The following is a 26,273-nucleotide window of genomic DNA, read 5'->3' on the forward strand; positions in this document are numbered from 1 at the left end:
TAGACTTTCTCTCTCTCTCAACAGGAGAGGGGGAGAGCGAGAGAGTGAGAGACTTGACTTTTTGTCTTTCTTTTATGAAACATTCTAATTTCATTAAAACCTCACCCCCCCCCCCAAAATAAAACACCGAAATATATCCTGTACTGCATACATGTACCATACTCACCTTTCCCTGTACCACACGATACAAAAACACACCACACATCACAATAACCAAAAAACCTCACCACTTCTACAAACATATTTCCAAAATGTCTTCCCCAGCTATAGAGACAGCCCCCCAACACACCATATGTCCTGAAACATCTCCACACTTTTTATCATTTTAGAGAATTCTTCCCTAAGACACGCAGAGACCATCCCATTAAACACTAGTAAAGGGTCTGTTATCCCCCCACCTTTGAGCCTGTTCCTCCTTGTTAGCCAAATAGCCAACTTTGCCTGAGCAAACAGAATACTCAACAAAACACATTTGGCCTTTTCCTTATTTGAATACCTGTACCCCATTATAAACATCCCAACAGTAAAACCCATTAACCTGGCGCACACAGAAAACACATGAATCACAGTTTCTTTCATTACACAGAAAGGACACCCCTGCCCGACTCCCGGTTCAACCCGTGCCAACCAGCTGTTAGTGGCCTGGCTCCATGTAGAACCCTCCACTGGAGGTCCCCTGACCTCTTCGGTACTGGGAGTTTGTAGAGCCCCCTCTATCTCAAACCCACCATACTCTCCGCCCCACATACACCCTGCCACTGATGTGCCTTCACTCCTGTTAGTCTCCTAATGTTCCTCACTTTAACCTCTATGGGCTAGGTGGGACGCTTGCGTCCCACCTACGTAACAGCCACTGCCAGCCTGTGGCGCGATTTTCAAAACCTTAAAAATCCTATTACTTCAATTTCTCAAACATATGACTATTTTACAGCCATTTAAAGACAAGACTCTCGTTAATCTAACCACACTGTCCGATTTCAAAAAGGCTTTACAATGAAAGCAAAACATTAGATTATGTCAGCAGAGTACCAAGCCAGAAATAATCAGACACCCATTTTTCAAGCCAGCATATAATGTCACCAAAACCCAGAAGACAGCTAAATGCAGCACTCACCTTTGATGATCTTCATCAGATGACAACCCTAGGACATTATGTTATACAATACATGCATGTTTTGTTCAATCAAGTTCATATTTATATCAAAAACCAGCTTTTTACATTAGCATGTGACGTTCAGAACTAGCATACCCCCCCGCAAACTTCCGGGGAATTCGCTAACATTTTACTAAATTACTCACGATAAACGTTCACAAAAAGCATAACAATTATTTTAAGAATTATAGATACAGACCTCCTCTATGCACTCGATATGTCCGATTTTAAAATAGCTTTTTGGTGAAAGCACATTTTGCAATATTCTAAGTACATAGCCCAGGCATCACGGGCTCGCTATTTAGACACCCGGCAAGTTTAGCACTCACCATAATCATATTTACTATTATAAAAGTTTGATTACCTTTTGTTGTCTTCGTCAGAATGCACACCCAGGACTGCTACTTCAATAACAAATGTTGGTTTGGTCCAAAATAATCCATCGTTATATCCGAATAGCGGCGTTTTGTTCGTGCGTTCCAGACACTATCCGAAATAGTAAAGAAGTGTCGCGCGCATGGCGCAATTCGTGACAATAAAATTCTAAATATTCCATTACCGTACTTCGAAGCATGTCAACCGCTGTTTAAAATCAATTTTTACGACATTTTTCTCGTAGAAAAGCGATAATATTCCGACAGGGAATCTCCTTTTCGGCAAACAGAGGAAAAAATCCCAAAGGCGGGGGCGGTCGGGGTCACGCGCATAAGCCCAGTGTCCCTTGATCGGCCACTTGAGAAAGGCGATAATGTGTTTCAGCCTGGGGCTGGAATGACGACATTCTGTTTTTTCCCGGGCTCTGAGCGCCTATGGACGACGTGGGAAGTGTCACGTTAGAGCAGAGATCCTTAGTAAATGATAGAGATGGAAAAGAAGTTCAAGAAATGGTCAGACAGGCCACTTCCTGTAAAGGAATCTCTCAGGTTTTGACCTGCCATTTGAGTTCTGTTATACTCACAGACACCATTCAAACAGTTTTAGAAAATTTAGGGTGTTTTCTATCCATATGTAATAAGTATATGCATATTCTAGTTACTGGGTAGGAGTGGTAACCAGATTAAATCGGGTATGTTTTTTATCCAGCCGTGTCAATACTGCCCCCTAGCCCTAACAGGTTAATGCAGAGGTTGTAGAGGGCTTTACCTCCCACCCCTTCAAACTCCCCCAGGCTTGGAGTGTTAAAATCTAACAAATCCTCCAGACTCCCTTGCCAGTACCCAGTCTCTGCCGTCACCTGCAGTGGCGGAAACATTGGTGGCCCCTCCCTCTTTGGCTGCTCAAACACCCCCCTTACCGGCTCAGACAGTGCCTCCTGGACCTCCTCCAGGATCTCTCCAGCAGCCTAAGAGACGTTATTCCTGTTTGTTGTGCCAGGACTTCCGGGGTTTTCCACCCCTCCTCTCCCAGCAGTCGCAGGTCACCCAGCCTTTGTAAACCCGCTGGGGGGGTGGAGGACAGCCAGTTTATGCCACAGGGAAGATGCCACCAGGTTGTTGATTATCAGCACCCTCCTTCTATATGACACTTGGGACAGGAGCCACCTCCACCTGACCAGTTTTGACACCACTGCCTGTGACAGCCCCTACCAGTTCTTCCTGACCCACCTCTCCGAGCCTAGGTACACCCCCAACATGTTAAGCCCTTTACAACCCCACTGCAAACCCCCTGGCAGCAGAGGAGGGGCCCTATCCCCCCATGCCCCACATAACAGAGCTTTGCTCTTGCCCCAGTTTACCTTAGCTGACAAAGCTCCCTCGTACACCAGACTAGTCTCTAGTGCCTGCATATCTTGACCATCCCTGACCATTACAGAAACGTCATCTGCATACGCTGACACTGCTATGCCTGTCACCACACCCATACCTGTCCAGCACACTCCCTGCAGTCTCCTGCGTAGCAGGCCCAAAAAACTGCTCAATGGCTAGTGTATATAACTGCCCCGATAGAGAGCATCCTTGTCTAATGCCCCGTCTCACCCAGACTGGCCTACTGAGCCCCCCTCCCAACTTGACCATACATGATGCAAAGTCAAAAACCTTTCCCCAAACCCAAAACCAGACATCACATTAACTTCTTGTGGATTAGTGGGACACTACCGTCCCATTTCAACAATTTCCGGTGAAATTTGCAGAGCGCCAAATTCTAATGAACCTCTCTGGTATCATTGGGACGCTAGCGTCCCACCTCGACAACAGCCAGTGAAATTGCAGGGCGCCAAATTCAAACAACAGAAATCCCATAATTAAAATTTCTCAAACATACAAGTATTGTCCACCATTTTAAAAATAAACTTCTTGTTAATCCAACCACAGTGTCCGATTTCAAAAAGGCTTTACGGCAAAAGCACACCATGCGATTATGTTAGGAGAGTGCCTAGCCACAAGAAACCATACAGACATTTTCCAGCCAAGGAGAGGACTCACAAAAGTCAGAAATAGCGATTAAATTAATCACTAACCTTTGATGATCTTCATCAGGTGGCACTTCCAGGACTCCATGTTACACAATAAATGTTTCTTTTGTTCAATAAAGTCCCTTTTTATGTCCAAAAACCTCAGTTTAAATTGGCACGTTATGTTCAGTAATGCATTGTCTCAAATAACATCCGGTGGAATTGCAGAGGGCCAAATCAAATTACAGAAATACTCATCATAAACATTGACGAAAGATACAAGTGTTATACATAGAAATAAAGAAAAACGTCTTGTTAATCCAGCCGCTGTGTCAGATTTCAAAAAGGCTTTACGGCGAAAGCACACCATGCGATTATGTTAGGACAGCGCCTAGCCACAAAACACCATACAGACATTTTCCAGCCAAGGAGGACTCACAAAAGTCAGAAATAGCGATTACATTTTCATCCGGACTTCAAAATACCGCCCCCTATCCCAAAGATGTTAAACAGATACTCATGGTCCACTCTATCAAAAGCCTTCTCTTGATCTAAAGAGACTAGTCCAAAGTTCACATTAGAACCTCTCAAGTCCAACATGTCCCTGATTAAGAACAAGTTGGCTTCACCGCTCTGTCTTTCCAAACCAAAGAAGGAAGAGCTGGGAGCATCCATCTCCTTGAGCATGGAGAACCTAGCACTTACAAGTGCTCCCTTTGCTTTAACCTGGAAAAAACTGCCCAGGTCCCTACGTAATTCAGCTAAATTAGCCTGGAGGCCTACATTGCCTTGCCCCACCAGCTCTACCTCCACCTCACTGATACTACGCTCGAGTTCCCCCAATACTCTCCTAGCCTCTGAGGATGAGAGAGCTGTATACTGTTGACAGAATAGCCAAATTTGTACTTTCCCCACATCCCACTCAGACTCATACTCCTCTCTTCGCTGCCCCCACCTTTCCCAAAAAGTCTAGAAACCTGAGCACAAAGTGGCATCTTGTAAGAGCGTTGCATTAAACTTCAAATAGGATGCCTGCCGAGGCCCTGGTGAAATAGATCGCCAAGCCACGGTTATGTGATGATCCGAAAACCCCACCGAGAGAATGGTACCGACCAACAGCCTATTACTCTGATTCCTGGACATGTAAAAATGTATACTGTCTTGTGTTGGGATGTTTAGTTATCCAAACATCCACTAGGTTGAACTGATTAATGATGTCCCTTGACACTCCCACTGACACTGAATGAGGCTCTTCCCCATTTCTGTCTTTTGTAAAAATCCATTGTACAGTTCCAGTCCCCTCCGACCACCAGCGTCTCCTCAGGCCTTACCTGTGAGAGTTCCTGTCTAAGACTCCCAAATAGAACCCCTCTTTCTCTCCCTGTATTAGGCGCATACACATTTATAAAGACAAAACCCATGTTGTTAATTTCTGCTTTTACTACAAGCAGCCTACCCCTACACACCTCCTTTGAGGAGCACAGTTTTACAGACAGACCCGGTACAAAAAGGACTGCCACCCCTGCACTAGAATTTGTCCCATGGCTCAACACACTTGCCCCTTTCCACCAGAGCCCCAAATCGACTTCATTCACCACATCACTATGTGTCTCCTGCAGAAACAACACCTGTACTTCTTTTTGTTTTACATATTCACCCAGCACACTACTCTTTCCCGCATCTCTGGCGACATTTATATTGAGCGAGCCTACCCGAAGAGCCTCCATAAGAAGTGGGAGAAAAGCCAGCAAAGAAAGAGACCAATAGCAAAGCTCAAAAAGCCCCAGTGCAAGAAAGAAACTATACATCTAAACAGTGTCTGAAGGTAGACCTTTACGCACTGTTGTGACCCACTTCCAACCTAAACCGTTTCCTGGGTGAGAGGACACCATGCCCCTCATTTTTCATATCATGTTTTTCCCCTTGGTCTCATTCAGGAACTTTGTCAGTTCCCTCAACGTGTACTTTGACCCCTCTGCTCGACTGGCTATCAGCTCCGGGACCCATTGAAGAGGACTCTGAAGAAAAGGCCTCATCATCCTCTTCCTCAGACTCACTTTCCTCCTCCTCATCTCCATCTCCCATCCTGACCACCTGCCCTTCCTCTCTGGTCAGGGCCTCCCCCTGAGCACCAGGCAAAGGTTCCTTGGTGTCTTTGACCACACCAGCCTCTCCCCTCCCACCTTCTTTCTTCTCCCGCTTTTTCCTTTCCGCTTGACACCCTCGTCCTCCCCCCAGTCTCTTACACTTCCCCACTATACTCTCCTCATCCACTAGCATAACCTGACTAGACCCAGCCTCATCTACACCACCATCCATAGCATGACTAGGCCCAGCCTCAGCAACCCCACCATCTCTGGCATGACTAGGCCCAGCCTCTGCTGTCTGTGTCTCACTGCCCCTTGCACGTTGACCTCGATTTCCCCCACTGGCGCTTGCACCCTCACCTTGTCTACGACCTTTATGTGGGCACGCAAAGCTCTTATGCTCCAAATCCCCACACTCAATGCACTGTAGACTATCTGTGCTGGCAACCCCTGCGTAGAGCCCCCTCCCCATGCCTGACTTTAAAATGCACATTTAGCTGTTGCTCATTGTTACTCAGAAACATGAACACTTGCCTCCGGAATGAAACAACGTGCTTAACGGCATCTGCCTGAAAACCTGCCAACAGTATACGAAAACCGCTAGCAAACTTACTAAAATGACTCAGCTCTTTCCTGATTTGATCATCCGTAATAAACAGAGGCAAATTTGCAACTACCACCCTGGTTGAAGGGGTAGAAAGAGGCGAAATTGGCACCAACACAACCCTTTCAAATATTCCACTAGCAATTATCCTACCAACCAAATGTCTTTCATGAACACAACGACAGCTTTGTTCATTCTGGAAGCAGAATGTAAACATTCAGCTCCTACCTGTTCACGAGCAGAACCTCCTCCACCTTAACTCCATTCTCAGGAACACACCTGAATCCATGCGGAAACGACAGCCTCTCCTCCGCGCTAGGCTGAAAACCCATCGCGCACACCACACCTTCCAAACCCCAGGAAACTAACTCTGTCTTCTTCCACCCTAACTTTGAAAAAAACCTGTGGATACCGCTTTAAAAAATAGTGCATTAACCCTCCACCGTAGAAAATAAATATTTTAAGAAAAGACCAAGACAGAATCCAGAAAAAATGTAGGACAAAGCTCTCCACACCAAACACTCAAACTTCAAAAAACTCCCAGTATGCACTGCGAGAGAGAGAGAGAGAGAGAGAGAGAGAGAGAGAGAGAGAGAGAGAGAGAGAGAGAGAGAGAGAGAGAGAGAGAGAGAGAGAGAGAGAGAGAGAGAGAGAGAGAGAGAGAGAGAGAGAGAGAGAGAGAGAGAGAGGTTACTTACCGAGCACAGTGAGCTCAGCAATCTCACTCTCCCTCTCTCCCACCATATTGGTCCCGACACACACATACTTCCCAGCGTCGCTTTTTCTGGCATTGGTTATCATCAGCTTTCCTCCCCTGATCTGAGGAACGAGAGAAAAGGTTCGACCAGAACTGCATGCCTAACATTGCAAAGTATTCTGTCAGTATAAAAGCGTTGTATTTCCTCACCCATGAAGTTATGAGTCTTTGCAAAACCATGACCAAAGAAATTCAGAGTTTAAAAAAAACTATGTCGGTCATTTTTTGATGGGAGTATAAACTCACAAATTAATCTTAGTGAGCCATGTATGTCCTGAGGTCCCAGTGATAGAAACCCAAAGTACTGTACTACTGTACTCAGCCAGCCAGCCAGCCCAAAAACCCTCCCACCCCTTCCTCAGAGAAGAGATTGTAATTAAAGTTGGAGTTTATCTCTCCTTCACACCGGGCAGCTTAAAGCTCCTTGAAAGAGTCCAACTTCCAGCGTGCTGCGCTTCAAACACACGCCAACCATGCCAGGAGACCAAAGCACTGTGCAGCCCCCTAAGCCTCCACACACACACACACACACACACACACACACACACCACACACACACACACACACACACACACACACACACACACACACACACACAGTGACTCAGTCTGCACCGATCTACACACACGCATACATGCGTAAACATACACGCACACTATCAAAAATACCACACACCGCACACATACAAACACAGGCTTACAGGAGAGCTAAACACACTCCACAGTCCATGTTATTGTGTTTTGATAAGCCTGTTACTCTGATGATGATTGTGATTATGGTGTTCATGTCTGTACCTTTGTCTGTCTCCCTGTTCTCAGTGGCGTACCAGAGAGGGGGAGAGGCTGTCAGCACTGCTGGAAGGTAAGAATACATGTCTACTATGAGAGGGGGTGTTGTCTACATCTATATTCGTCTCTTCTGTATGAATATGAAACATCAAATAAAAGAACATAACATATGGATCATGGTATCATATTCCAAGAGACAGATGGACATTTGGTGAGGAGTGGGTACATGGTAGAATGTGAGGGAAGGTGTACCTTTCTCTGAAGGACACTAGGGGGAGGGCTTTTACTTCATAAAGCTTACAGCACAGCCAGAGGTGGAGAGGGGAGAAGAGGGGAAGTGAAGGGAGGAGAAGGGAGTAGAGGAGAGGGGAGGGAGAGGGAGAGGAGGAAGGAAAGGGGAGGGAGGGAGGGAGGGAGGGAGGGAGGGAGGGAGGGAGGGAGGGAGGGAGGGAGGGAGGGAGGGAGGGAGGGAGGGAGGGAGGGAGGGAGGGAGGGAGGGAGGGAGGGAGGGAGGGAGGGAGGGAGGGAGGGAAAAGAAGGGAGGAGTTCAGAGGGGAGAAGAAGGGGGAGGGAGAGGAGAAGAGAAGAGGGGATGGGAGCAGAGGAGACGGGAAGGAGGTACAGAAAGTACTTTGATACCAGCAGGAACAAATGATTGTCTCATTTGCCCAAACCCCTATCCTCCTCATCCCACAGAGAAGAGCACCATGTCTGGCCACAAGGCTGTGCCATAGCATCATCTCTAACATACACAGAGATGGCGATAGTTGAGTTTGCACACACCCTACTCTTTAGAATGGAGGGCCCTATGTAAATAGATGGGAGGAATGATACAGGAGAGGGTGTGACAGTGACCAGTAGCCTATGTGTTGTTTTCCAGACTACCTACTAGTCACGCGTACTGAGACACTCATACATTCAGACACTGATGTTATAGTCTCCTCGATCATCTACAACCCACGTTGATAGCAGTGTATCTACAGACTTGTTTGAATTAAAGCAGTGTTTTGGTATTGTCCCCTCTGGTTGCCTATTGTTCCATAGCCGTTATGTGTCTATCTATACAATCATGTTATTACCCTGCTCTGTGATTGAGTCAGGTCTACTGCCTGAACATGGGAGCTCTGCTCAAAGACAATGTCCATTCTCTACATATCTCCACTGAACCACTCAGATGATTGAGGAGCCATTTTGAGATTGTATTTGTCTCTCCAAGACAAATGTGTTCACTACTCAAAGTGAATGTGGAGACTGTAAGCGGAGACTAAGTCATCTGAATAGGAAACGGGGAAAAAACTCAGTACAATGCGAATGTCTGACAGGTTGGATTGTTCCAGTGGTAGTGATGGGAGAGAAATAACAGTTAAAGGCTTTTGTGATGTTCGTGCTAGTATAGCGTTTGGGCTCTAATAGATCACCCCATTTGATGAGAAGTATAAGGCTATTTAGTCTGGCTGCTTCAAATGTAAAATGCTTCAAATGTAAAATGTCGATTGTTTGATTGTTTGATCGTTAGGCTGTTGGTCGACCGAGACTGTTTTAGTTGAGCAGTAACACATATATATATATATATACAATACCAGTCAAAAGTTCTAGAACACCTACTCATTCAAAGGTTTTTCTTTATTTTTACTATATTCTACATGTAGAATGCTAGTGAAGACATTAAAACTATGAAATAACACATATGGAACCATGAAGTAAGCAAAAAAGAGTTAAACACATCACAATATATGTTATATTTGCGATTCTTCAAAGTAACCACCCTTTGTCTTTATGACAGCTTTGCACAATCTTGGCATTCTCTCAACCAGCTTCACCTGGAAGTATTTTCCAACAGTCTTGAAGGAGTTCCCACATATACTGAGCACTTGTTGGCTGCTTTTCATTCACTCTGCAGGCCTGACTCATCCCAAACCATCTCAATTTGGTTGAGGTTGGGGGATTGTGGAGGCCAGGTCATCTGATGCAGCACTCCATCACTCTCCTTCTTGGTAAAATAGCCCTTACACAGCCTGGAGGTGTGTTGGGTCATCGTCCTGTTGAAAAATGATAGTCCCACTAAGCCCAAACCAGATGGGACGGCGTATCGCTGCAGAATGCTGTGGTAGCCATGCTGGTTAAGTGTGCCTTGAATTCTAAATAAATCACAGATAGTGTCACCAGCAAAGCACCCCCACACCCTAACATCTCCTCCTCCATGCTTTATGGTGGGAAATACACATGCGGAGATCATCCGTTCACCCTCACCGGGTCTCACAAAGACACAGCGGTTGGAACCAAAAATCTCCAATTTGGACTCCAGACCAAAGAACAGATTTCCACCGGTCTGATGGCCATTGTTTGTGTTTCTTGGCCCAAGCAAGTCTCTTATTATTATTGGTGTCTTTTAGTAGTGTTTTTCTGCAGGAATTTGAAAATGAAGGAACACATGTTATTTGAAATGCATTCCAGGTGACTACCTCATGAAGCTGGTCAAGAGAATGCTAAGAGTGTGCAAAGCTGTCATCAAGGCAAAGGGTGGCTATTTGAAGAATCTCAAATATAAAATAGATTTTGATTCGTTTAACACTTTTTTGGTTACTACATGATTCCATATGTGTTGTTTCATAGTTTTGATGTCTTCACTATTATTCTACAATATAGAAAATAGTAAAAATAAAGAAAAACCCTTTTGACCGGTAGTGTATATGTATTTGCGCCCATCTCAGTGAACTAATCCATTGTGGAGGCCTAGACTAATCTATGCTTGATCTGAAAATATGGTCGAAGGCTCCATATGGAGGGTGTGACACAATTGTGGAGCCTCCAGAGGCATGCAGAGGCCAACTCCAGCTCTGTACCGTGTTGCCATGCTCCTCCAAAGTTGTATAACAATGTGGAGGGCTCTGTATAGCTCCGCATTGAAAAGATAGGTTGACTGTAGGTGGTGGCGTTACATCCTGTATAAACACAAACTCACTTCCTTGACAACAGCACTGCACTGCTCTGCGAAGCGTGTGAAGTATGAATGCCCTGACTTCTGCTGAGGCCATATCCCCGTAAATGCTGCATCACCAATGCAGACGTCGGATTGACCATGTGCCCAGATGAACAATGCACTTCTCTCTCCAGAATGTGCTCTCTCCCGCCAATTTGTCCACATTCATTGTTTTCATAACTTCATTGTGTGAATTGTTTGCATTGATTGTTAATGTCTATCAATTCTCCATTACATATATCACCAGTAGTACATTTACTGTTAATTCCTATCATTTCTAATCTACAATGTTTGTTACTTTGGTTACGGTTGTTTCTTTTAATGCGTTCAATATTATTATTCCAGTCTTCCTGTTCTCATTGTCTGAGTGGACACATTGTTTGCAGAGTGCACAACCTATGCTACAATTGTGAGAAAAAAGTTGTGGTTTATTTAATTCCATATCCGAGTTCTGTCAATTTAGTCATTGTCTTTTGTTTGGAGAGCTCCTGTCAATGTTGAGTACAGTCATGCACGCATAGAAGTAGGCCTAAAGATTACCAGGCCTGATTATACATAGAAGTAGGCCTAAAGATTACCAGGCCTGATTATACATAGAAGTAGGCCTAAAGATTACCAGGCCTGCGCGCAAGAAGGCATATTAATGTGCTCATTTGGGGATCTGTTAGTATTTCTGATTGGCTTAATGCACCACCACTAATGACCTGTGGAGCTTCTCAAAGTAATGTTTTCTTCACCTCAAACAGCAAGCAAACAAAGTCTATTTATACATAAATTGAGAATTACAATCCTCTTCCTCTGATCCGGTGGAAATGACATTAAATAGGCTTCTTATCTTGGTTTGAACTGAAATATGTTCCGGGATTCATTTTGGGTGCTGGTACTGTTTATGTTTAGGTGCAGGAGCTCCACAATACTTTTGAGCTAATATTCTATGAGAAGAACAGGAGCCCAAGCAGTAGAACATTTGAGGTGCTGGTACTCAGCTCCGGTGAACTCCTGCCCAAGTCAAGCACTGCTTCTTATCCCTTGCGAGCAAATAGCCTACAGCTGTGTCTGTCCCAAGCTCACTGACAGGGAAACTCTGAGTGCCCAGAATAATTTATACAATGTTGCCAGTTTGCTTTCACAATCTTTGGGCTGGACCCAAAGTTGATATAATGTTTAAAGTTCGTTGCAGACAGGCCATGTGTAGCCAATATGATTCATAGGAAATTTATTTTTATCAGGATATTTTCTACCTGCGGTGCAGGCTGCAATGATTTTATATAGTTTGCAATAGAAGATACTTTTAAGGTTTGTGTCATTTTCATTTACATATAATATTTATTAACCACATGACAGTAATTTTGAGATATGAAGACGTTATTCTAAATTATATTAAACTGCTTCATGAAAATTTGCATGCGAAGACTATACCTGGCACGCAGATCGGTAGAAATGGAGAGACTGAAAAATTGCTTCTATTTCAAGGCCATCAGACTGTTAAACAGCCGTCACTAACACAGAGAGGCTGCTGCCTACATACAGACTTGAAATCATTGGCTATTTTAATAAATAGATCACTAGTCACTTTTAAAATGCCACTTTAATAATGTTTACCTATCTTCCATTACTCATCCCATATGAGTAATGGAAGTAACTTATACCATCTATTGCATCTTGCCTATGCCGCTCGGATATCGCTCATCCATATATTTATATGTACATATTCTTATTCCATCCCATTAGATTTGTGTGTATTAGGGAGATGTTGTGGAATTGTTAGATTACTTGTTAGATATTACTGCACTGTCAGAACTAGAAGCACAAGCATTTTGCTACACTCGCAATAACATCTGCTAACCATATGTATGTGACCAATAAAATTGTATTTTATTTGGCAGAATCTGTGAAAGCCAGCCGGAGTGGGAGGAGAATAGTTGGGTCTCGTTATGTTTTTTTTTTCTTCTTGTTATCTACATCTCTGGTGCCCTCTTGAGGCATCAAACCGTAAGCTTAAAGCATCAGACAAGCTCAATGCATATAGTTAATTTTATTAAAACACATAGGGTGTGTCTATATATGGAAAATGACACGTTTAAAAATGTTAAGCAATCGATTGGTCGAAAGAAGAGACGGCTTTCGGTTGACAAAGATTTTTTTTGTCAGGGACAGCCCTAACGAGCAGAGAGCTGGTAGTCTGTTCAGACAGCAGAGAGATGGTAGTCTGTTCAGACAGCAGAGAGATGGTAGTCTGTTTAGAGAGATGGTAGTCTGTTCAGACAGCAGAGAGATGGTAGTCTGTTCAGACAGCAGAGAGATGGTAGTCTGTTCAGACAGCAGGGAGATGGTAGTCTGTTCAGACAGCAGAGAGATGGTAGTCTGTTCAGACAGCAGAGAGATGGTAGTCTGTTTAGAGAGATGGTAGTCTGTTCAGAAAGCAGGGAGATGGTAGTCTGTTTAGACAGCAGAGAGATGGTAGTCTGTTCAGACAGTAGAGAGATGGTAGTCTGTTTAGACAGCAGAGAGATGGTAGTCTGTTCAGACAGCAGAGAGATGGTAGTCTGTTTAAAGAGATGGTAGTCTGTTCAGACAGCAGAGAGATGGTAATCTGTTCAGACAGTAGAGAGATGGTAGTCTGTTCAGACAGCAGAGAGATGGTAGTCTGTTTAGAGAGATGGTAGTCTGTTCAGACAGCAGAGAGATGGTAGTCTGTTCAGACAGCAGAGAGATGGTAGTCTGTTCAGACAGTAGAGAGATGGTAGTCTGTTCAGACAGCAGAGAGATGGTAGTCTGTTCAGACAGCAGAGAGATGGTAGTCTGTTCAGACAGTAGAGAGATGGTAGTCTGTTCAGACAGTAGAGAGATGGTAGTCTGTTTAGAGAGATGGTAGTCTTTTCAGACAGTAGAGAGATGGTAGTCTGTTTAGAGAGATGGTAGTCTGTTCAGACAGTAGAGAGATGGTAGTCTGTTCAGACAGCAGAGAGCTGGTAGTCTGTTTAGAGAGATGGTAGTCTGTTTAGACAGCAGAGAGATGGTAGTCTGTTCAGACAGTAGAGAGATGGTAGTCTGTTTAGAGAGATGGTAGTATGTTCAGACAGTAGAGAGATGGTAGTCTGTTCAGACAGCAGAGAGATGGTAGTCTGTTCAGACAGTAGAGAGATGGTAGTCTGTTCAGACAGTAAAGAGATGGTAGTCTGTTCAGACAGTAGAGAGATGGTAGTCTGTTCAGACAGCAGAGAGATGGTAGTCTGTTTAGACAGCAGAGAGCTGGTAGTCTGTTTAGAGAGATGGTAGTCTGTTTAGACAGCAGAGAAATGGTAGTCTGTTTAGACAGCAGAGAGATGGTAGTCTGTTCAGACAGCAGAGAGATGGTAGTCTGTTCAGACAGTAGAGAGATGGTAGTCTGTTCAGACAGCAGAGAGATGGTAGTCTGTTTAGACAGCAGAGAGATGGTAGTCTGTTCAGACAGTAGAGAGATTGTAGTCTGTTCAGACAGTAGAGAGATGGTAGTCTGTTCAGACAGTAGAGAGATGGTAGTCTGTTCAGACAGTAGAGAGATGGTAGTCTGTTCAGACAGCAGAGAGATGGTAGTCTGTTCAGACAGCAGAGAGATGGTAGTCTGTTTAGAGAGATGGTAGTCTGTTCAGACAGTAGAGAGATGGTAGTCTGTTCAGACAGCAGAGAGATGGTAGTCTGTTTAGACAGCAGAGAGCTGGTAGTCTGTTTAGAGAGATGGTAGTCTGTTTAGACAGTAGAGAGATGGTAGTCTGTTTAGAGAGATGGTAGTCTGTTCAGACAGTAGAGAGATGGTAGTCTGTTCAGACAGCAGAGAGCTGGTAGTCTGTTTAGAGAGATGGTAGTCTGTTTAGACAGCAGAGAGATGGTAGTCTGTTCAGACAGTAGAGAGATGGTAGTCTGTTTAGAGAGATGGTAGTATGTTCAGACAGTAGAGAGATGGTAGTCTGTTCAGACAGCAGAGAGATGGTAGTCTGTTCAGACAGTAGAGAGATGGTAGTCTGTTCAGACAGTAAAGAGATGGTAGTCTGTTCAGACAGTAGAGAGATGGTAGTCTGTTCAGACAGCAGAGAGATGGTAGTCTGTTTAGACAGCAGAGAGCTGGTAGTCTGTTTAGAGAGATGGTAGTCTGTTTAGACAGCAGAGAAATGGTAGTCTGTTTAGACAGCAGAGAGATGGTAGTCTGTTCAGACAGCAGAGAGATGGTAGTCTGTTCAGACAGTAGAGAGATGGTAGTCTGTTCAGACAGCAGAGAGATGGTAGTCTGTTTAGACAGCAGAGAGATGGTAGTCTGTTCAGACAGTAGAGAGATTGTAGTCTGTTCAGACAGTAGAGAGATGGTAGTCTGTTCAGACAGTAGAGAGATGGTAGTCTGTTCAGACAGTAGAGAGATGGTAGTCTGTTCAGACAGCAGAGAGATGGTAGTCTGTTCAGACAGCAGAGAGATGGTAGTCTGTTTAGAGAGATGGTAGTCTGTTCAGACAGTAGAGAGATGGTAGTCTGTTCAGACAGCAGAGAGATGGTAGTCTGTTTAGACAGCAGAGAGCTGGTAGTCTGTTTAGAGAGATGGTAGTCTGTTTAGACAGCAGAGAAATGGTAGTCTGTTTAGACAGCAGAGAGATGGTAGTCTGTTCAGACAGTAGAGAGATGGTAGTCTGTTCAGACAGTAGAGAGATGGTAGTCTGTTCAGACAGTAGAGAGATGGTAGTCTGTTTAGAGAGATGGTAGTCTGTTCAGACAGCAGAGAGATGGTAGTCTGTTCAGACAGCAGAGAGATGGTAGTCTGTTCAGACAGCAGGGAGATGGTAGTCTGTTTAGAGAGATGGTAGTCTGTTCAGACAGCAGAGAGATGGTAGTCTGTTCAGACAGCTGAGTGATGGTAGTCTGTTCAGACAGCAGAGAGATGGTAGTCTGTTCAGACAGCAGAGAGATGGTAGTCTGTTCAGACAGCAGAGAGATGGTAGTCTGTTTAGAGAGATGGTAGTCTGTTCAGACAGCAGGGAGATGGTAGTCTGTTTAGACAGCAGAGAGATGGTAGTCTGTTCAGACAGTAGAGAGATGGTAGTCTGTTCAGACAGTAGAGAGATGGTAGTATGTTCAGACAGTAGAGAGATGGTAGTCTGTTCAGACAGCAGAGAGATGGTAGTCTGTTCAGACAGTAGAGAGATGGTAGTCTGTTCAGACAGTAAAGAGATGGTAGTCTGTTCAGACAGTAGAGAGATGGTAGTCTGTTCAGACAGCAGAGAGATGGTAGTCTGTTTAGACAGCAGAGAGCTGGTAGTCTGTTTAGAGAGATGGTAGTCTGTTTAGACAGCAGAGAAATGGTAGTCTGTTTAGACAGCAGAGAGATGGTAGTCTGTTCAGACAGCAGAGAGATGGTAGTCTGTTCAGACAGTAGAGAGATGGTAGTCTGTTCAGACAGCAGAGAGATGGTAGTCTGTTTAGACAGCAGAGAGATGGTAGTCTGTTCAGACAGTAGAGAGATTGTAGTCTGTTCAGACAGTAGAGAGATGGTAGTCTGTTCAGACAGTAGAGAGATGGTAGTCTGTTCAGACAGTAGAGAGATGGTAGTCTGTTCAGACAGCAGAGAGATGGTAGTCTGTTCAGACAGCAGAGAGATTGTAGTCTGTTTAGAGAGATGGTAGTCTGTTCAGACAGTAGAGAGATGGTAGTCTGTTCAGACAGCAGAGAGATGGTAGTCTGTTTAGACAGCAGAGAGCTGGTAGTCTGTTTAGAGAGATGGTAGTCTGTTTAGACAGCAGAGAAATGGTAGTCTGTTTAGACAGCAGAGAGATGGTAGTCTGTTCAGACAGTAGAGAGATGGTAGTCTGTTCAGACAGTAGAGAGATGGTAGTCTGTTCAGACAGTAGAGAGATGGTAGTCTGTTTAGAGAGATGGTAGTCTGTTCAGACAGCAGAGAGATGGTAGTCTGTTCAGACAGCAGAGAGATGGTAGTCTGTTCAGACAGCAGGGAGATGGTAGTCTGTTTAGAGAGATGGTAGTCTGTTCAGACAGCAGAGAGATGGTAGTCTGTTCAGACAGCTGAGTGATGGTAGTCTGTTCAGACAGCAGAGAGATGGTAGTCTGTTCAGACAGCAGAGAGATGGTAGTCTGTTCAGACAGCAGAGAGATGGTAGTCTGTTTAGAGAGATGGTAGTCTGTTCAGACAGCAGGGAGATGGTAGTCTGTTTAGACAGCAGAGAGATGGTAGTCTGTTCAGACAGTAGAGAGATGGTAGTCTGTTCAGACAGTAGAGAGACTGTAGTCTGTTCAGACAGCAGAGAGATGGTAGTCTGTTCAGACAGTAGAGAGATGGTAGTCTGTTCAGACAGTACAGAGATGGTAGTCTGTTTAGAGAGATGGTAGTCTGTTCAGACAGCAGAGAGATGGTAGTCTGTTTAGACAGCAGAGAGATGGTAGTCTGTTCAGACAGTAGAGAGATGGTAGTCTGTTTAGAGAGATGGTAGTCTGTTCAGACAGCAGAGAGATGGTAGTCTGTTCAGACAGTAGAGAGATGGTAGTCTGTTCAGACAGCAGAGAGATGGTAGTCTGTTCAGACAGTAGAGAGATGGTAGTCTGTTCAGACAGCAGAGAGATGGTAGTCTGTTTAGAGAGATGGTAGTCTGTTTAGACAGTAGAGAGATTGTAGTCTGTTTAGACAGCAGAGAGATGGTAGTCTGTTCAGACAGCAGAGAGATGGTAGTCTGTTTAGAGAGATGGTAGTCTGTTCAGACAGCAGAGTGATGGTAGTCTGTTTAGAGAGATGGTAGTCTGTTCAGACAGCAGAGAGATGGTAGTCTGTTTAGAGAGATGGTAGTCTGTTCAGACAGCAGAGAGATGGTAGTCTGTTCAGACAGCAGAGAGATGGTAGTCTGTTTAGAGAGATGGTAGTCTGTTCAGACAGCAGAGAGATGGTAGTCTGTTTAGAGAGATGGTAGTCTGTTCAGACAGCAGAGAGATGGTAGTCTGTTTAGAGAGATGGTAGTCTGTTCAGACAGCAGAGAGATGGTAGTCTGTTCAGACAGCAGAGAGATGGTAGTCTGTTCAGACAGCAGAGAGATGGTAGTCTGTTTAGAGAGATGGTAGTCTGTTTAGACAGTAGAGAGATTGTAGTCTGTTTAGACAGCAGAGAGATGGTAGTCTGTTCAGACAGCAGAGAGATGGTAGTCTGTTTAGAGAGATGGTAGTCTGTTCAGACAGCAGAGAGATGGTAGTCTGTTTAGAGAGATGGTAGTCTGTTCAGAGAGCAGAGAGATGGTAGTCTGTTTAGAGAGATGGTAGTCTGTTCAGACAGCAGAGAGATGGTAGTCTGTTCAGACAGCAGAGAGATGGTAGTCTGTTCAGACAGCAGAGAGATGGTAGTCTGTTCAGACAGTAGAGAGATGGTAGTCTGTTCAGACAGCAGAGAGATGGTAGTCTGTTTAGAGAGATGGTAGTCTGTTCAGACAGCAGAGAGATGGTAGTCTGTTTAGAGAGATGGTAGTCTGTTCAGACAGTAGAGAGATGGTAGTCTGTTTAGAGAGATGGTAGTATGTTCAGACAGTAGAGAGATGGTAGTCTGTTCAGACAGCAGAGAGATGGTAGTCTGTTCAGACAGCAGAGAGCTGGTAGTCTGTTTAGAGAGATGGTAGTCTGTTTAGACAGCAGAGAAATGGTAGTCTGTTTAGACAGCAGAGAGATGGTAGTCTGTTCAGACAGTAGAGAGATGGTAGTCTGTTCAGACAGTAGAGAGATGGTAGTCTGTTCAGACAGTAGAGAGATGGTAGTCTGTTCAGACAGCAGAGAGATGGTAGTCTGTTTAGACAGCAGAGAGATGGTAGTCTGTTCAGACAGTAGAGAGATTGTAGTCTGTTCAGACAGTAGAGAGATGGTAGTCTGTTCAGACAGTAGAGAGATGGTAGTCTGTTCAGACAGTAGAGAGATGGTAGTCTGTTCAGACAGCAGAGAGATGGTAGTCTGTTTAGAGAGATGGTAGTCTGTTTAGACAGCAGAGAAATGGTAGTCTGTTTAGACAGCAGAGAGATGGTAGTCTGTTCAGACAGTAGAGAGATGGTAGTCTGTTCAGACAGTAGAGAGATGGTAGTCTGTTCAGACAGCAGAGAGATGGTAGTCTGTTTAGACAGCAGAGAGCTGGTAGTCTGTTTAGAGAGATGGTAGTCTGTTTAGACAGCAGAGAAATGGTAGTCTGTTTAGACAGCAGAGAGATGGTAGTCTGTTCAGACAGTAGAGAGATGGTAGTCTGTTCAGACAGTAGAGAGATGGTAGTCTGTTCAGACAGCAGAGAGATGGTAGTCTGTTTAGACAGCAGAGAGCTGGTAGTCTGTTTAGAGAGATGGTAGTCTGTTTAGACAGCAGAGAAATGGTAGTCTGTTTAGACAGCAGAGAGATGGTAGTCTGTTCAGACAGTAGAGAGATGGTAGTCTGTTCAGACAGTAGAGAGATGGTAGTCTGTTCAGACAGTAGAGAGATGGTAGTCTGTTCAGACAGCAGAGAGATGGTAGTCTGTTTAGACAGCAGAGAGATGGTAGTCTGTTCAGACAGTAGAGAGATTGTAGTCTGTTCAGACAGTAGAGAGATGGTAGTCTGTTCAGACAGTAGAGAGATGGTAGTCTGTTTAGACAGCAGGGAGATGGTAGTCTGTTCAGACAGTAGAGAGATGGTAGTCTGTTCAGACAGCAGAGAGATGGTAGTCTGTTCAGACAGTAGAGAGATGGTAGTCTGTTTAGACAGCAGAGAGATGGTAGTCTGTTCAGACAGCAGAGAGATGGTAGTCTATTTAGAGAGATGGTAGTCTGTTCAGACAGCAGAGAGATGGTAGTCTGTTTAGAGAGATGGTAGTCTGTTCAGACAGCAGAGAGATGGTAGTCTGTTCAGACAGCAGAGAGATGGTAGTCTGTTCAGACAGCAGAGAGATGGTAGTCTGTTCAGACAGTAGAGAGATGGTAGTCTGTTCAGACAGTAGAGAGATGGTAGTCTGTTTAGAGAGATGGTAGTCTGTTCAGACAGTAGAGAGATTGTAGTCTGTTTAGACAGCAGAGAGATGGTAGTCTGTTCAGATAGTAGAGAGATGGTAGTCTGTTTAGAGAGATGGTAGTATGTTCAGACAGTAGAGAGATGGTAGTCTGTTCAGACAGCAGAGAGATGGTAGTCTGTTCAGACAGTAGAGAGATGGTAGTCTGTTCAGACAGTAAAGAGATGGTAGTCTGTTCAGACAGTAGAGAGATGGTAGTCTGTTCAGACAGTAGAGAGATGGTAGTCTGTTCAGACAGCAGAGAGATGGTAGTCTGTTCAGACAGCAGAGAGCTGGTAGTCTGTTTAGAGAGATGGTAGTCTGTTCAGACAGTAGAGAGATGGTAGTCTGTTCAGACAGCAGAGAGATGGTAGTCTGTTCAGACAGCAGAGAGCTGGTAGTCTGTTTAGAGAGATGGTAGTCTGTTTAGACAGCAGAGAAATGGTAGTCTGTTTAGACAGCAGAGAGATGGTAGTCTGTTCAGACAGTAGAGAGATGGTAGTCTGTTCAGACAGTAGAGAGATGGTAGTCTGTTCAGACAATAGAGAGATGGTAGTCTGTTCAGACAGCAGAGAGCTGGTAGTCTGTTTAGAGAGATGGTAGTCTGTTTAGAGAGATGGTAGTCTGTTCAGACAGTAGAGAGATGGTAGTCTGTTTAGACAGTAGAGAGATGGTAGTCTGTTCAGACAGCAGAGAGATGGTAGTCTGTTTAGAGAGATGGTAGTCTGTTCAGACAGCAGAGAGATGGTAGTCTGTTCAGACAGTAGAGAGATGGTAGTCTGTTCAGAGAGATGGTAGTCTGTTTAGACAGCAGGGAGATGGTAGTCTGTTCAGACAGTAGAGAGATGGTAGTCTGTTTAGACAGTAGAGAGATGGTAGTCTGTTTAGACAGCAGGGAGATGGTAGTCTGTTCAGACAGCAGAGAGATGGTAGTCTGTTTAGACAGCAGAGAGATGGTAGTCTGTTCAGACAGTAGAGAGATGGTAGTCTGTTTAGAGAGATGGTAGTCTGTTCAGACAGTAGAGAGATGGTAGTCTGTTCAGACAGCAGAGAGATGGTAGTCTGTTCAGACAGCAGAGAGATGGTAGTCTGTTCAGACAGCAGAGAGATGGTAGTCTGTTCAGACAGTAGAGAGATGGTAGTCTGTTCAGACAGTAGAGAGATGGTAGTCTGTTCAGACAGCAGAGAGCTGGTAGTCTGTTTAGAGAGATGGTAGTCTGTTCAGACAGTAGAGAGATGGTAGTCTGTTCAGACAGTAGAGAGATGGTAGTCTGTTCAGACAGTAGAGAGATGGTAGTCTGTTCAGACAGCAGAGAGATGGTAGTCTGTATAGACAGCAGAGAGATGGTAGTCTGTTCAGACAGTAGAGAGATGGTAGTCTGTTCAGACAGCAGAGAGATGGTAGTCTGTTTAGACAGCAGAGAGATGGTAGTCTGTTCAGACAGCAGAGAGATGGTAGTCTGTTTAAAGAGATGGTAGTCTGTTCAGACAGCAGAGAGATGGTAGTCTGTTCAGACAGTAGAGAGATGGTAGTCTGTTCAGACAGTAGAGAGATGGTAGTCTGTTCAGACAGTAGAGAGATGGTAGTCTGTTCAGACAGCTGAGTGATGGTAGTCTGTTCAGACAGTAGAGAGATGGTAGTCTGTTCAGACAGCAGAGAGATGGTAGTCTGTTCAGACAGCAGAGAGATGGTAGTCTGTTCAGACAGTAGAGAGATGGTAGTCTGTTCAGACAGCAGAGAGATGGTAGTCTGTTCAGACAGCAGAGAGATGGTAGTCTGTTCAGACAGTAGAGAGATGGTAGTCTGTTCAGACAGCAGAGAGATGGTAGTCTGTTCAGACAGCAGAGAGATGGTAGTCTGTTCAGACAGTAGAGAGATGGTAGTCTGTTCAGACAGCAGAGAGATGGTAGTCTGTTCAGACAGTAGAGAGATGGTAGTCTGTTCAGACAGTAGAGAGATTGTAGTCTGTTCAGACAGCAGAGAGATGGTAGTCTGTTCAGACAGTAGAGAGATTGTAGTCTGTTCAGACAGCAGAGAGATGGTAGTCTGTTTAGACAGCAGAGAGATGGTAGTCTGTTCAGACAGTAGAGAGATGGTAGTCTGTTCAGACAGCAGAGAGATGGTAGTCTGTTCAGACAGTAGAGAGCTGTAGTCTGTTCAGACGGTGTAAAGGAGATAGAAACCAGGACAGGAGATGGATATCCTACTGTACTCCTCTTCTGAAGCACGTAGTTGGAAAGTTGAGATGTCCATGACCTCCTTTGATCTCAGTTCCGTTTAGTACTTTCAGTCCTTGAGTGTAGTTGTGTATTTATACTAAACTTTAAAAGGATGATAAAGATGTTCTGTGACACCATGGAATCTACTGGCGGAGCGTTTGTGGTGCATGCCGGGAGTGAATTCTATCTGGCTTTCTAATCCGAGCGGATCGCTAATGCTCACGAGGGCTCAGTGAAACATTGTCATTGGCCATGGACAAGTCAAGCGCACATAATCTATTTAGCTGAGCTTTCCTCTAATACGCATCCAAGGCCAATGGAGCAGGGAGAGAAAGGTGAGAGAGAGAGAGAGAGAGAGAGAGGGAAGGAGAGGGAGTGATATTTTCTCTAAAACAACAGCCTAGGACCTAGCCATAGGGAATTGTGACAATTTCAAAATAATAATTTAGTATTGACTGAATCCCCATCGATCTGCATAAAACCTGTGTTACAGTGGTGCAGCATGTTCCATTGTTAGTCAGTGTTGACTGTTTTGTGCCCCATCCTTCCAGGCCTGGTTTGCTGAACATTGGGGAGTCTGCTACCCAGCCCTGGTTGGCTGATACCTGGCCCAACTCCTGCTCCAATCACAACGACTGTAGCATGAACTGCTGCACCGCAGGACAGGGCAACAGTGACAGCAACCTGGCTACATACAGCCGCCCAGGTGAGTACGCAACGCGCTGGAACAACTCACCCAAACATAAACTGTACTAAAACAGTTATCAAAATAACTCTGAGGCATCATGCCCATAGGGGGCATAGGGGCACGTGCCCCCTCAGATTTGTCCTGTTAAAATGTTTTTATAGTAATAATAATAACACACATATATATGCAGTACCAGTCAAAAGTTTGGACACACTTACTCATTCGAGGGTTTTTCTTTATTTTTACTATTTTCTACATTGTAGAATAATAGTGAAGACATCAAACTATGAATAACACATATGGAATCATGCAATAACCAAAAAAGTGTTAAACAAATCAAAATACATTTTAAATTTGAAACTCTTCGAAGTAGCCACCCTTTGCCTTGATGACAGCTTTGCACACTCTTGGCATTCTCTCAACCAGCTTCATGAGGTAGTCACCTGGAATGCATTTCATTTAACAGGTGTGTCTTGTTAAAAGTTAATTTGTGCAATTTATTTCCTTATTAATGCGTTTGAGCCAATCAGTTGTGTTGTGACAAGGTACGGGTGTTATACAGAAGATAGCCCTATTTGGTAAAAGACCAAGTCCATATTATATCAAGAACAGCTCAAATAAGAAAAGAGAAACAACAGTCCATCATTACTTTAAGACATGAAGGTCAGTCAATCCGGAAAACTTCAAGAACTTTGAAAGTTTCTTTAAGTGCTGTCGCAGAAACCATTGAGCGCTATGATGAAACTGGCTCTCATGTGGACCACCACAGGATTGGAAAACCCAGAGTTACCTCTGCTGCAGAGGATAAGTTCATTAGGGGTACCAACCTCAGAAATTGCAGCCCAAATAAATGCTTCACAGAGTTCAAGTAACAGACACATCTCATCAACTGTTCAGAGGAGACAGCGTGAATCAGGCCTTCATGGTCAAATTTCTGCAAAAAAACACTACCAAAAGACACCAGTAAGAAGAACAGACTTGTTTGGGTCAAGAAACACAAGCAATGGACATTAGACCAGTGGAAATCTGTCCTTTGGTCTGGAGTCCAAATTTGAGATTTTTGGTTCCAACCGTCGTTTCTTTGTGAGACGCAGAGTAGGTGATCTCAGCATGGAGGAGGAGGTGTGGGGGTGTGGGGGTGCTTTGCTGGTGACACTGTCTGTGATCTATTTCAAATTCAAGTCACACTTAACCAGCATGGCCGCCACAGCATTCTGTGGCGATACAGTGAGGGGAAAAAGTATTTGATCCCCTGCTGATTTTGTGTACGTTTTCCCACTGACAAAGAAATGATCAGTCTATAATTTTAATGATAGGTTTATTTGAACAGTGAGAGACAGAATAACAACAAAAAAATCCAGAAAAACGCATGTCAGAAATGTTATTAAATGATTTGCATTTTAATGAGGGAAATAAGTATTTGACCCCTCTGCAAAACATGACTTAGTACTTGGTGGCAAAACCCTTGTTGGCAATCACAGAGGTCAGACGTTTCTTGTAGTTGGCCACCAGGTTTGCACACATCTCAGGAGGGATTTTGTCCCACTCCTCTTTGCAGATCTTCTCCAAGTCATTAAGGTTTCGAGGCTGACGTTTGGCAACTCGAATCTTCAGCTCCCTCCACAAATGTTCTATGGGATTAAGGCCTGGAGACTGGCTAGGCCACTCCAGGACCTTAATGTGCTTCTTCTTGAGCCACTCCTTTGTTGCCTTGGCCGTGTGTTTTGGGTCATTGTCATCCACAACCCATTTTCAATGCCCTGGCTGAGGGAAGGATCTTCTCACCCAAGATTTTACGGCATGTGGCCCCGTCTATCGTCCCTTTGATACGGTGAAGTTGTCCTGTCCCCTTAGCAGAAAAACACCCCCAAAGCATAATGTTTTCACCTCCATGTTTGATGGTGGGGATGGTGTTATAGGCAGCATTCCTCCTCCTCCAAACACGGCGAGTTGAGTTGATGCCAAAGAGCTCCATTTTGGTCTCATCTGACCACAACACTTTCACCCAATTGTCCTCTGAATCATTTAGATGTTCATTGGAAAACTTCAGACGGGCATGTATATGTGCTTTCTTGAGCAGGGGGACCTTGCGGGCGCTGCAGGATTTCAGTCCTTCACGGCGTAGTGTGTTACCAATTGTTTTCTTGGTGACTATGGTCCCAGCTGCCTTGAGATCATTGACAAGATCCTCCCGTGTAGTTCTGGGCTGATTCCTCACCGTTCTCATGATCATTGCAACTCCACGAGGTGAGATCTTGCATGGAGCCCCAGGCCAAGGGAGAATGACAGTTCTTTTGTGTTTCTTCCATTTGCGAATAATCGCACCAACTGTTGTCACCTTCTCACCAAGCTGCTTGGCAATGGTCTTGTAGCCCGTTCCAGCCTTGTGTAGGTCTACAATCTTGTCCCTGACATCCTTGGAGAGCTCTTTGGTCTTGGCCATGGTGGAGAGTTTGGAATCTGATTGATTGATTGCTTCTGTGGACAGGTGTCTTTTATACAGGTAACATTCTGAGGTTAGGAGCACTCCCTTTAAGAGTAATCTCAGCTCGTTACCTGTATAAAAGACACCTGGGAGCCAGAAATCTTTCTGATTGAGAGGGGGTCAAGAATTATTTCCCTCATTAAAATGCAAATCAATTTATAACATATTTTACATGCGTTTTTCTGGATATTTTGTTGTTGTTATTCTGTCTCTCACTGTTCAAATAAACCTACCATTAAAATTATAGACTGATCGTTCATTTCTTTGTCAGTGGGCAAACGTACAAAATCAGCAGGGGATCAAGTACTTTTTTCCCTCACTGTACGTCATCCAATCTGGTTTGCACTTAGTGGGACTATAATTTGTTTTTCAACCGGACAATGACCCAGCACACCTCCAGGCTGTGTAATTGCTATTTGACCAAGAAGGAGAATGATGGAATTCTGCATCAGATGACCTGGCCTTCACAATCACCCAACCTGAACCCAATTGAGATGGTTTGGGATGAGTTGGACCGCAGAGTGAAGGAAAAGCAGCCAACAAGTGCTCAGCATATGTGGGAACTCCTTCAAGACCGTTGGAAAAGCACTCCAGGTGATGCTGGTTGAGAGAATGTCAAGACTGCAAAGCTGTCATCAAGGCAAACGGTGGCTACTTTGAAAAATCGACTATATTTTTGGGTTACTACATGATTCCATGTTTGTTATTTCATAGTGTTGATGTCTTCACTATTATTCTACAATGTAGAACATATTACAAATAAATAAAAACCCTTGAATGAGTAGGTGTGTCCAAACTTTTGACTGGTAGTGTATATATCATTATTCATTTGTTTTGTGTTAGCTTTTTCTTTGTAATACTACTAGCCACTTAGAATTGTTAAAAGTTGGCTTTAGCTAGCCCAGATAGGTTCCCAATCTCATACCAAGATTGGCAGACTTCAGAAAAGCAAGCAATAACTAAATATATTGAAAAATATTTTACCCAGATTCTAGCAGAGATAAAGAGAAGCATATTTAATAATAATTTTCCAAAAAAAGAACTACCTGGAGGATACAGACAGCTCAAGAGGTATGCTTAGATATGCAGAAAAATAAACATATTTCAGG

The 26,273-nt window shown here is 44.2% G+C and overlaps 1 protein-coding gene across 1 annotated transcript in view; it reads left to right on the plus strand.

Moving 5' to 3' along the window:
* The window catches only part of LOC106613194 (roundabout homolog 1), a 343,488-nt gene that overhangs the window by 292,440 nt on the left and 24,775 nt on the right, over positions 1-26,273 (plus strand). The window contains exons 19-20 of the mRNA XM_082956429.1: positions 7,812-7,854; positions 22,543-22,697. Coding sequence (XP_082812555.1) covers positions 7,812-7,854; positions 22,543-22,697 — 198 coding nt within the window. The remainder of the gene's footprint in view (positions 1-7,811; positions 7,855-22,542; positions 22,698-26,273) is intronic.

The sequence above is a fragment of the Salmo salar genome, chromosome 09 (assembly GCF_965601325.2).
Source record: "Salmo salar chromosome 09, fSalSal1, whole genome shotgun sequence".
NCBI classification, from domain to species: domain Eukaryota; kingdom Metazoa; phylum Chordata; class Actinopteri; order Salmoniformes; family Salmonidae; genus Salmo; species Salmo salar.